At 33.6% G+C, this 11,932-nt stretch overlaps 1 protein-coding gene across 1 annotated transcript; it reads left to right on the forward strand.

Annotated features, from left to right (window-relative positions):
- The first annotated feature begins 7,415 nt into the window (after window positions 1-7,415).
- LOC127700051 (uncharacterized) lies at window positions 7,416-11,729 on the forward strand. Its single transcript, XM_052203505.1, has one exon. The coding sequence runs from the start codon at window positions 8,431-8,433 to the stop codon at window positions 10,777-10,779; it is 2,349 nt and encodes a 782-aa protein (XP_052059465.1). The 5' UTR covers window positions 7,416-8,430; the 3' UTR covers window positions 10,780-11,729.
- Window positions 11,730-11,932: the final 203 nt, after the last annotated feature.

Consider the following 11,932-nt stretch of genomic DNA (forward strand, 5'->3'; position numbering starts at 1 on the left):
ATGATTCATTGACTTTGAATGTTTTACATAGTTTACATGTTAAAGTAGTGTCATTTTGATTTCAACAGTTGCATTTCACTATCAAAACTAAAAACAAGCAAGACATATATCTGTGTCAACAGTTTATGATCATTTTCAAGGTGCCATAACATATGCTATTTCTTGAGTGCTAATGTATGCTCTCTAAGAATGAATCAAGTCCAGTTTCATACAGCACCAGAACACATATAAAGGATGAACCAATAATAGCTCCCATCAAATGCTGGTTGAGTTCAGGCATGTTTAGGTTTGATGATGTTTTAAGAAAAATATGTCATCTTAACAAAGAGGGTTAGTTATGTAGAATCTTGGCATTGAATAAACAAAAATCAATCACTTGTAAAATGTGTAGTAAAGCTGGGTATTTGATTACAGTCTATAAAAGACCTATAGTATTCCCAGATTAATGCATTTTTGTCTCACCTTGACGGAATCAAAAAGCGAAACTTAGGTATACTGTTTCTGACAGCAGCAGCTGTATCAACAATGTATTAGCTTGTGCTTTGGTCAGTTTAAGAGGAACCACTAGTTGTAGCTCAATGATGTTTGGTATGTAGATGCATTAGCATTGGCACTTCTCATTTCCATAGAGATTATTCAACCCCGCCCCCTCAGTCATGGGCTATTAACTTTGAAACTTTTGCTTACTTTTCATGTATAAGTTTGTGATAAGGTCAGATAAAGGGGAACCATAAGTGGTAGGTCAATGATATTTGGTATGCAGATTCATTAGCATCGTACATCTCATTTCCATGGAAAATTATCTGGCTCTGCCCCCTCAGTATTGGTCTATTGGCTTTGAATGTTTTGCATAGCTTAAATGTTAAGTTTGTGATTAGATCAGTTTATGAGGAACCACTACTGTTAATGATATTTGGTATGCAGTTGTATCAACATTTGCAAGTCTCTTTTCCATGATGATGATTATATGGCCCACCGCCTCAGCATGGTATATTTAATTTGAAACTTTTACATTGTTTACAAATTAAAGTTTGTGTTTAGGTTTTTGTACAGAGAACCACTTTTGATAAGTCAATGGTATTTGGTATACAGCATTGGCATTTCTCATTTCCATTGTGTTATTTGGTCCTGCACCGTAAGTCATGGTTCATTGACTTTGAATGTTTTGCATAGTTTACATGTTTAAATATTGCCATTTGGATTCAATATTTGCATTATACTATTAAATTACAAAAAGGCGAGACATATCTGTGTGTCAACAGTTTATTAAGTGTAGTGTTAATAGGTGATTGTCTTATTAACAATTACTATGTATTCTTTTATTGATTAATAAACCAATGCTTCATGACTGTAAAATGTATGTTTCACTGAGGTTCTTTTCAATCATCACTCTTTTCATATCTTCTTTAATTTACCTTAAAGACTTTTTGGTCATATAGCTTCTCAAATTATTCAGGTAGTTTAACATCTTTGGCTTCAAATTTCTGGGTTTAAGCTTTCCTGATGAAGGTAAATCCAGAAAAGTGATTTAGACGTACCAAATTTTATGAAATGTTATTGTGATTTTCTCAGATGGAAATAATCAGAAAAAACAGATGCATTTCCCTTTACATAGCCTCTCTTATGTTTTAAATGAACAATTACTTCATTATATACAGTTTCCTTGTCAGGAAGTTTCAGATATTGATTTCATTTAAAGGGAAGGTGCTAATTGAAATTTTCTTTGTAAAGTTCAGTTAGTAATATATAGTCAAGGGATGGTTTCCATATGGAATATCAATTATAGATGATGTAAACTTTATGCATTGTGGCTGCATCTACTTGAGCGTTATATAACTTTTTACATTCAATATTAACAAAAGCACACATGGGATAAACATTGAAGAGACAGTAACCCAACAATATTATAAAAGGTAAAAAGGGGTTAAAATATAATGATCAGCATCTATATGTCAGCATCTGTTCTTCAATATCTGTTTTTGGTGTTGATTTTTCGAAGTTTGATCGTCGTGAACATGCATGAAATATTTGCCACTGGATGATAATCAATCATTAATCAATTAAATATTTATTGCAGAATGCACATCTAGTGCAGCAGAACTGATACAGTCTAATGTTAGTTGCAATACCTGCTACAATTTGATTTAAACAGGCCTGTCTGTGATTTAATCACTTAATAATTAATGTAATTCTGATCATTAATTTATAACATTATCATAATTTTTTGGGGAATTTGATTTCATGGCATTGAGTGTTTCTGATCCTTATGAAAAAGCACGATACGTATCTCAATGCACTTGACATGTGTTTCTGTAATAACCATCATGTACGCTCCAGACCCTCTGCTCAAGACCTACGTGTCTCAATGCACTTGACACGTGTTTCTGTAATAACCATCAGGTATACGCTCCAGACCCTCTGCTCAAAACCAAAAGTGGATATCCTAAAATAAAGTATTGTTATCATGAGTGTGATGTGAAAGTTACTTAAAGACGTTTTTTTTCTAGGTCTTTGATTTGATTATAGGTGTGTTTACTTAATGCCTCAAAACCGAAAATTTTAACGGTCCCTTATTTAGTGTCTATCCAATCTTAAATCCGCAAATTAGGTTCTTGGATGTTTACTCAAATAATATCTTAAAGCATAATATCACATAACATTATGCTTGTCCACAGAAAGAAAAATAAAGCATATTTGCTTTCAATAAGTTTAATCTTGTATACCGCTTTGAACTACTTCAATACCTTGAAAAGAAGGTAACTAAATGCTAATACATCAATATAAAATAGAATTTTAATAACATGTATATATGAATTTTATTTTAAATCTTTTTTGAATGAATACTGACTGATATCTCTTTATCAAAACACTTTAAATCTAGATAGATAGATGAATAATTCATCAATTTTGTTGTTGGTGTTTTCAAAGCTTTTCACAAATGCATTTAATTATTTTGACGGTCAACAAATATACACATTTTCAAGCATATAAATACTCAAATTTGAACTGAAGTATTAAATTCTCTATCTAAAGCATGAATGTTTAATCTTTAGTACTTTCCATATAGAAGACTTTAAAACATTTAAATGTTACATAATAAATAAGTAAACAGTCACTGGTTTGAATGACAGACATAACAAAATAGAATTTCATTAGTATATATATATATTCACCAAAGTTTATTGATATAGGACAGAGACATACGTATTATATGTCTCTGTATAGAGAATACATTGAATTTTACCTATAGAAATTCACTAAAATTAATTGATATTGGCAAAAAACTTATTTGCACGTCAACTTGCTATTCAAAGATATAAATATATGTAGATAAAATTCATTACAAATGCTGCACTTGAATGTCATTGAAAATACGCTATTTATATTTTTGCAGCTGATAAATTAATTGTTAACAATTTACTATATTAGATTTAAAAAATTCGTATTTCGCTTTACCAAATTGTTTTGTACAATTTATTAATAAGAGTTCATGAATTGATTTATAAATATGAAGGAATTAAGACGACAATTCAGATTCTTGTCTGAACATCTATAGGATAAAGCTTATAGTTAAACTAATATATTCACTTATATCTACATACAGATAGAATAAATAATAGTGTATAATTACCTTGAAGTTTACTTACAATATTATTTTATTTATTTAGGTGGCACAAAAGATTGACCTTGTCAATATTACATTTTGAAGCCAGTATCCCAATATTTTTATTTATACCTAGACATTTAGGGCTATGCAGTCCCAAGTACACATTTTCACCAAAAGTATGGAATGCAAAAGCTGTGTTACTTCCAGCAAAATAATTTCAGTAGCTAATCACTTTATATTCAAAAGAAATTTTCAAACCTATGGTGGTCTCAAGTGCTCTGGAAAAGTAAGCGGATCCTGCTCCACCTGTGACAATCGTCGTGTTACTCCTAAGAATATTCTGATGAGTTATGTCAAGTGATTAGGCAGCAAGCAATAGCGGATTGGTAATTGACTCTTATCGGTGTTCCCACGGTCTAGATCACTCTGCTCAGCTAGCTCTTCATAAAATTGCATATCACGGCTTTGTGATGTCAAATACGTTAACCTACTCAACATGTGGCACCTGTAAGTACACACTCGGGGATAAGTCTAATTTGATGATGTCACAGGAAAAGAGGACGGGATTGTGATTACGACAATAAGACGATTAGAAATTATCCGTCAGCATCTGTGAAACAGAATGAGATATTCCTTAAAAGTTAACCATCTCGTTATGGCGTTTGTGAAATTTTCAAAGGGAAGACTTCAACGTCGACACTATTCGAACCCATGATTTAATAGCTTCCTTGTAAGCAGCAACCCTTTATAAAGAAAAGCATGATGGGAAACACAAGCTCTGAAATATCGTATCAACTGGGAGGTATATACTCCATATGCAGGCGTTGCTGGAATGTTTGCTACTTAGAAATGGAAGTAATTAAAAATTGGGAAGCTGAAATCATCTCTTTTGTCGTAAAGTATTTTTCTCATTCGATCCTCTTTGTCAGTTTCTAGATGTAAGTCAAAATATGAGGCAGATTCAACTTATCTGTTGTATCCTTTGTTTCAAGTTCAATGACATAGATAGATGCGTTTTACATAGTCACATCACTTTGAATTATTAAGCGAAAGGACATCATCTATTAAAATAGCAGAACGTGGACGTTAAAGGGTAATGGCTAGCTTCTTTTCATTCTTCCTTAAAAAAAACCCTCCTGTATGAAGTCGACCTCGTATAAACCACGGAACAAGTCGGCAAGAATAGGATCACAGTTGGTTCCCATAGAAAAACGCGTCATCTAATCGTAACAAATATGTTATCATTCAAGAAATTAAACATCTTGATAATGTCTCAGAGATTTTCTTTTAATAAGAGTGGGTTTTTTTTACAAAATATAATTTGTCCTTCCCTAAAACAAGATATTTTGCATCTACGTTGGCCATTTTTTTATGAAGCTAAGTAAGACCAATTCGTTTAATTTGTCTTTAAGTTTGGAATTAGGAATGCTTGTAAAAGGGAAGAAAAGTCCAATGTTTTATACTATTGTTAGGTAGGGAAAATAGACTTATATTGTATGCACTCTAACAGATCTTTATGTACCCACGTCCGATTCACAATGCCCCTGGCCTGGACCAAGCATGTAGACATCAAATGAGGCGAATTCCACATGTGCCTTCCTTAATCGAAACCTGCATGGTTGTCTTCTCAATATCAAAGCGAAATGTTACGCTGCACTTGTACGTCGCCTTGTTGAGTATGCATCAACAGACTGGAGCCCGTATAAAACTGCAAATATCAAAAAGTTGGAACAGTTCAAAGCCAGATATGTCTGCAATGACTTCAAATTTTAAAGCAGTATAATGCTCGGTAAGTTGAAATGGGACTCGTCGTATGGACGACGGGCAAGATGTTAACTTGTCATGATGTACAAAAAGCAACATCAACTTGTTGCTATTCCAGCTACAATTTATCTTCAAACATCCACTAGATCGACTCGGGGTCATGACACACGCTTTCTACAACCACATATTAGAATACATGTGTATTTACACGCATTCTTTCATACGGCAATTCGACTCTGGAACACATAATCAGGAACGATTGTAGAATTCAATCTCTGGAACAGTTCTAAGAGACATTACAGGAATCAAGACAACATTACGCTTGTGCCAGATATTATTAGTTTGTAACTTGCATTGTACAGTTTTTGAACATGTACACACCACAACTTCTGTATATAGTATGCTTCCTTTTCTGACATGAGCGCAAGTGAATACAATAGTATTAAATTTTGAAGCCTGCGTTGTAGTTGGAAGAATAAGAATAAGAAATTTATATGTTACACATGTCAGAATCTATGGTTAAATTCAGCATTGCTTTACCTCCTATTTATACAGCTTTAACCTTTAAGAATGGTGTACACGTGTCTTTTTATATACCATAATGGTGTCCGTTACTACGAGAGTAAAAAAGAAAAATGGTTTGTAGAATAATTCATTTGACCAACTTTTGTTAATTTTATCAAAAGTAATGACAGACTACTTCAATCTTTGGAGATGGCTGCACTTCGTAGTCTCTATATATAAACAGAAATGTCCTGTTGCATAATGAAGTTAGGATGTTATTGGTATGATTTTTTTAATGATACCCCACTCCAAAGAAGGGAGGGGGGTATACAGGTTTAAGTCTGTCCGTCCGTCCCATGATCTTTATTAAAAGATCTTATGGGAAAAACACAAGTTGAACTGTGAGCTATTTCTCACAAATCATACACCCGCTATAAGTATTGGGTTAACAGGAAGTTGATGGGCAACGAATTTGAAAACTCATCATACGGTATAGTATACTCACCTGAGAATTGATTCCAAATTCCAGAAAGCTTTGATTTGCAGTTTCTGAGAAAAATGCTAAGAAACATGATTTCCAGCATGGCCAAGTTTTTGTAAGGAATAAGTATTCAGTAAACAGGAATTTGTTGAGCAATGAATCTGAAAATGCATCACACGGTAAAGGTTGCTAACACGATGCGTTACATACAATTTCAGGAAGCTATGCTAATAGTTCCTAAGAAATTATGCGATGAAAATTTCATGATAGTAATCGATAAGCAGGAAGTTGATAAGTATTAAAACGCATCTCGTATCAAGCTTGCTACCAAATTCAGGAAGCTTTTATTTGCAGGTCCTAAAACAATTTTCCAAAAAAACATTTCATGGGACGAACGGACAGACTTAAACCTCTATACCCCCCTTCTTTGGGGTGGTGTATCATTAAAACACACCAACCTGATATCTGAGATGGTCACCCATTGGTCAGAGAAAAAAGCTTTGTCGAATACAAACTAAGGCAACTATAATTGTTAATCGACTATAAAAGGTAAGTACACTGACCTCCACTGACCCCATACTGTTTTACTAGAAGCAGAAGATAATGGGCATCTCTGGGCCAGTTTTAACCATGTATATCTTACTACAAGTTTTATTTATTTGGTATGATCAGACCAAAAGCTGTTAGTAAAAACTAAAAAGGGTAAGAAATTTGACCACACGAAATGGATTAAAGGTCCATTTGGAATAATAATGTCCGTAAGAAGTTTAATCTCCTATTTGTTCTCTTCCTTCGTTCATAAAATTATTCAATTGATGAAAGATTTGAGGTGTCATATCAAACGTTGCTGATTAAACATCTTTTAATGATCAATTCAATTGACAAAACAGGTAGGTCATAGGTAGGGTTACACAGAAACACGCAATGCCAATCAAAAATGTATTTAAACTCAAATGACCCGGACATTTCATGAACTAATATGTTATTCTTAACTATATATCCCTTACATAATAACAAAATCTGACCTTTTAATGTTTAATCTGTTTTTTAATCGAACTTTAAGTCACAACTGATCTGAACTGCTTCGTGGATAGTTATCGAAAATATTGGGCGAAGACAATGTGATCTATGGCAGAACTTAACCCGCTATGGTATGAGGAATTTCCCGCAATAATCCAGCTTTAGCTGCCAAAAGTGTGCAATACAACCCACGCGTTGTGTTATACATATCTTCTTCCGCAAATGGTACACGTGTACAAAATATACTTTTTGTGAGGATTAGTAAGAGTGTTCTGACCAAAAATTTCGATGTCCATATCGAAACTTATCGGAAAATTCTTTGGATGTTTAAAGAGATAAAACTTATACGAACAATATTATTATAGCAGCTTATACTCTTTATCTATTACGGATATTTTAAAATTTACAGACACCGCCTATAAACGTCATTTGAACTTTTAACAACGTGCAAATAACATGAAGATGGAATTTCACTTAATGTATCGCTATACATGGATACACAATTATTTCAGTATCTTAAGAATTAAATGACAAAGAAAAATCAATCATTCAACTTTACTTTATATATATGACAGAGAAACTATTCATCTCACCTGAACAACTACTATTTGGATCTTTAAAACGGAAAATATTTTAGACTCACGCATATACAAAAATTAAATGGCAAGAAAGATTATAATTATACATAACCACGATTTGCAGCTTTTAATATTAAATGTATAACTTGTTCATACAAGTTTGAGATATTATTTATTTATTTTAAACCAAATCAAATTAAAAAGTAAATGGACTGGACGTGTATTTGAATTTATAGTGTTCGTTGTGTATGTTCAAATATCAAGCAGGATATGAAATAAGGAATATTGTTTATGGGATCTATAAATTTTAAGTGAAAAATCACCTGTTATCTGCAGTTTATTATGCAACCGCTATAAAAGTGTATTGCCTACTTATATACCCGAGAAATACACAATTGTCAACAAATCGATCTTTAATATGTACCTGAAAATAACAGGTATACAGATCGATATTGGATCTTCTCAGTGTTAACTTTATGGCGAGTGATGGATTGTATGTAATGGCTGTAAGTGGGATTTATGGATATCATGCAACTAAAACTGGTCCGAAATGTTCCCTAGTGTGGATGGCCAGCTGTTTTGTCATCCCGCCGTCTGTGCAATGTCGAAATATAGGGACTTGGGATGACATCTCCGATGATCTTCATCGTCTTGAATATGGTGACAGTGAAAGTGATCATGTTATGCCACGGATGCTGACTCATGCAGATTTACACAGCGAATCGCAAAATAATGTCAATGAAATCTATCGGTTATCCCCTGAACCTTACCGAAGTGATCGGGATGGAAATTCTGATCAAGAAAAAGACAGAAGCTTCGAACATGAAGACCCGATTGATGACTATCTTGCAGAATATGCTCAAATTATTTCATCTAAGGACGAGGAAGAGGAGAACTATACAGAGGAATATATTAGACCATCAGAGACAAGTTTTCAGACACATGACGAGAAAAGGCAAAAGTTTGCTCGACGGAAAAGTTGTTCGGATGTAAGTAAAAAAGCAGGTTTGTCATTTGGTTTAAGTGTTCCGAAAGACCAAACTGCCGATGATTTTCATGTGCACACGTCTCAAACGTCTGCTACAAAATCATCTAAGCCAGAAAAGTTCGATTTGAAAAACATAACTGCAATGGCTCGAAGAATGTCTATTCCAATTTTAGACAAATCTGAAGACGTTGACCACGGAACAAAAGTTTACGGTGAAAAGTTGATCAAGAAAAGTAAAACGACAAAACAATTCCGAGAGGCCTTTTCAGAGGAAACGGATGATTATATTCCTCACAGAGCTCCCAAAACGTTATCAAAGTCCTTAACCACTACTGAAATAGAAAATGCGTGTGATGAATTAAAGAATGAAAAGCCTGGGAGTATGAAAAATATTGTCGCAGAGTTAAAACTTAGGGGCCAAAATTTCAATGAAAGTCATCGTAGCAATGAAAATCATAACGACCAAGACATTAATTCATATCAGAAAATGTCGAAATCTTTAACAATGACCGAAATAGAAAAAGCAAGCGACGACTATAAAATAGAATCCCCGGTTCAATTCAGGAGTGTAGTGAAAGAACTCCAGCAACGCACCGAAGAGGTAACGGAAGATGGATATCATCACGACGAATCTTTTGGAAGTACCGGTAATAGTCTTGATCAGTCTTTTACAGGGTCACATACCTCAGATAGCTCTCATACAAATAGTTTACGCAAAAATAGATCTGACGACAGTCGCAGAATGGAAAAAAATAATTACATGACGAATAGATCAAGTGATCCAGTCCGAGGATATTCTAACAGTTTACAAAGCAATAGGGCGTACAATACTTGTTCTACAGAAATGCGCAATAATCGCACAAACAGACATTTCGACTCATTGCGGGATAGTAATTTTTCCAAGACACTTCCTGCTAATTTTGACGGAAATATCAACGGTGCTAGCACTCCAAGGAGTTTTCACTATGAACACAATTCTAAAATAAACTCGACAAAGCAAAAAAAAGAAGAGCCTGCGTCAGATCTTATGAAGAAATTAAACAATCTAACGGCACAAACAAGAATGGCAACGAGACCTAGTCTTGGAAATATAGAAGGATACGAACCTTCATCGTCAACAATGATGCGATCACATTCTGTAATGAATGTCTCTTCGCCACTCTCACCGAGATATGACCGCAATCCTTTATCAAGTAGTTTAAGTTCGTCTGCTTCTTCTTCTTCTGATATACCTGCAATATCTTACCACAGTGTTGTCGATCCGTGTCACAGATGCTGGAAGACTGTTTATTCATTGGATAAAATTGGACCAATCAGAAAAGTACTGTATCATAAACAGTGCTTTCGATGTGTCACGTGTAATACGATGCTTTCACTGAATACTTACAAACACAATGTGAATGACAAGTCGGACGTGCAAATTTACTGCAAGAAACACGTTCCGACACTAGAATCACCTCACATCGACTTAGGGGCGAAAAATTTAAATGTGATGATGCATCATCCAAAACTGGATAGTGTGAATACAAATATCAGAGGGTCATTAGAAGATAAACGTAAAAGTAGGAATCTTCATCCTTTAAGTATAGGACGTGCCGTCAGCACTCCTAGACTAGATTTAATTTGTGGACCAAATGATAACTCCGAATCATATGGTGATTCTAGTATCGACAAAAATGGCAATGTTAGTTTGCGAGAATTGAAAATGGACGATACACCGAGGTCTGTTTGGTCGAGGTCGTCCTTCTCCGCTGCTAAATTGGATCTGACGGTACCAGCTTCCGGTAGGACAGGTTCGTCGCTATACCGAACAGTTGACACATGGAATTACCTATGAATATTATGGATATAACGCAATATTTAGTACATATAGTCAATGTGTTCAAATGAAGTTATAATGGATAATATTTATCTCATTTTAATCTTTAATCAGTTTTTATAGTTTACATTTCATCATCAGTTGTTTGTATCGTTTGGTCAAGACAGCAAAATATTTTCAAAAGTTAGGAGTGCCGGTTTTTGATACTAGGATTGACACACCAAAGAAAGCTTTGTCATTTACAAAATATGTTGGTAAATGCTTCACTCATAGTCGTTAATTTCAGTTTTATACTAGTACATGTATATGTTTTATTCATATAGACACGATATATCTACATTTACAGAGAAACAAAACATTTATAAAGTAGACTCGAAATGAGAAACATCATTTGTTAAATATGCAAAATGTTTCTCTATTTATGATATTTGAAATACCATGAAATGTATTTAAGGTTACGGTATACAAAAATATATTTTTCTGGATTTAATCTATGGCTAGTACACTTTTCCCCCTTTATTTTAACGGTTTAAAAGCCTTGCCTATTACTGTGCTAATGTGTTTAATTGATATATCTACATATTTGGGGGTTTTATGGATTAAATTGGCATAACACCAAACATTTAAATACAAACAAAACAAAAAATCACGCCTTAAATGATTCAAGATTCAAAGAATATTATGTTTGTTTAAATTTTGGAATGATCATAACTTATGTCTTTATAAAAGTGACTAACAAAATTTCGAACACATCATCGACATGACTTATTACATAACATTTTTTCTGTTAAGTTTTATGATGACTAATTTTTAATGTTTAAATTTTGCAGTCAACCCATTTATTTAATCGATAGCTTTAAGCGTACATAATTTGGTCCGTTATTTATTTAGACAAAATTGTACACGAGAATGTTATATTGCAATTAAAAGGTACTTATATTTTGTAATAAATATATATGTAGCAAGCATTTATTTTTTCCTGATTTATAAGCCAATAATTGTTCAACCAATTAGATACATGATATTAATAAGGGTTGAAGGATCTGTTATGCAAATGGCTGGAAGGAGGGTCAAGATGAGAATGGTGAGCAAATAAAAATTAAAATTAAAAAAAAAATGGGCAAAAGAATGAAGAAAAGAGAATAATGAATAAAAAAATACGAAAAACGGC

Source organism: Mytilus californianus, unplaced genomic scaffold (assembly GCF_021869535.1).
Source record: "Mytilus californianus isolate M0D057914Y unplaced genomic scaffold, xbMytCali1.0.p SCAF_47, whole genome shotgun sequence".
Classification (NCBI taxonomy): Eukaryota; Metazoa; Mollusca; class Bivalvia; order Mytilida; family Mytilidae; genus Mytilus; species Mytilus californianus.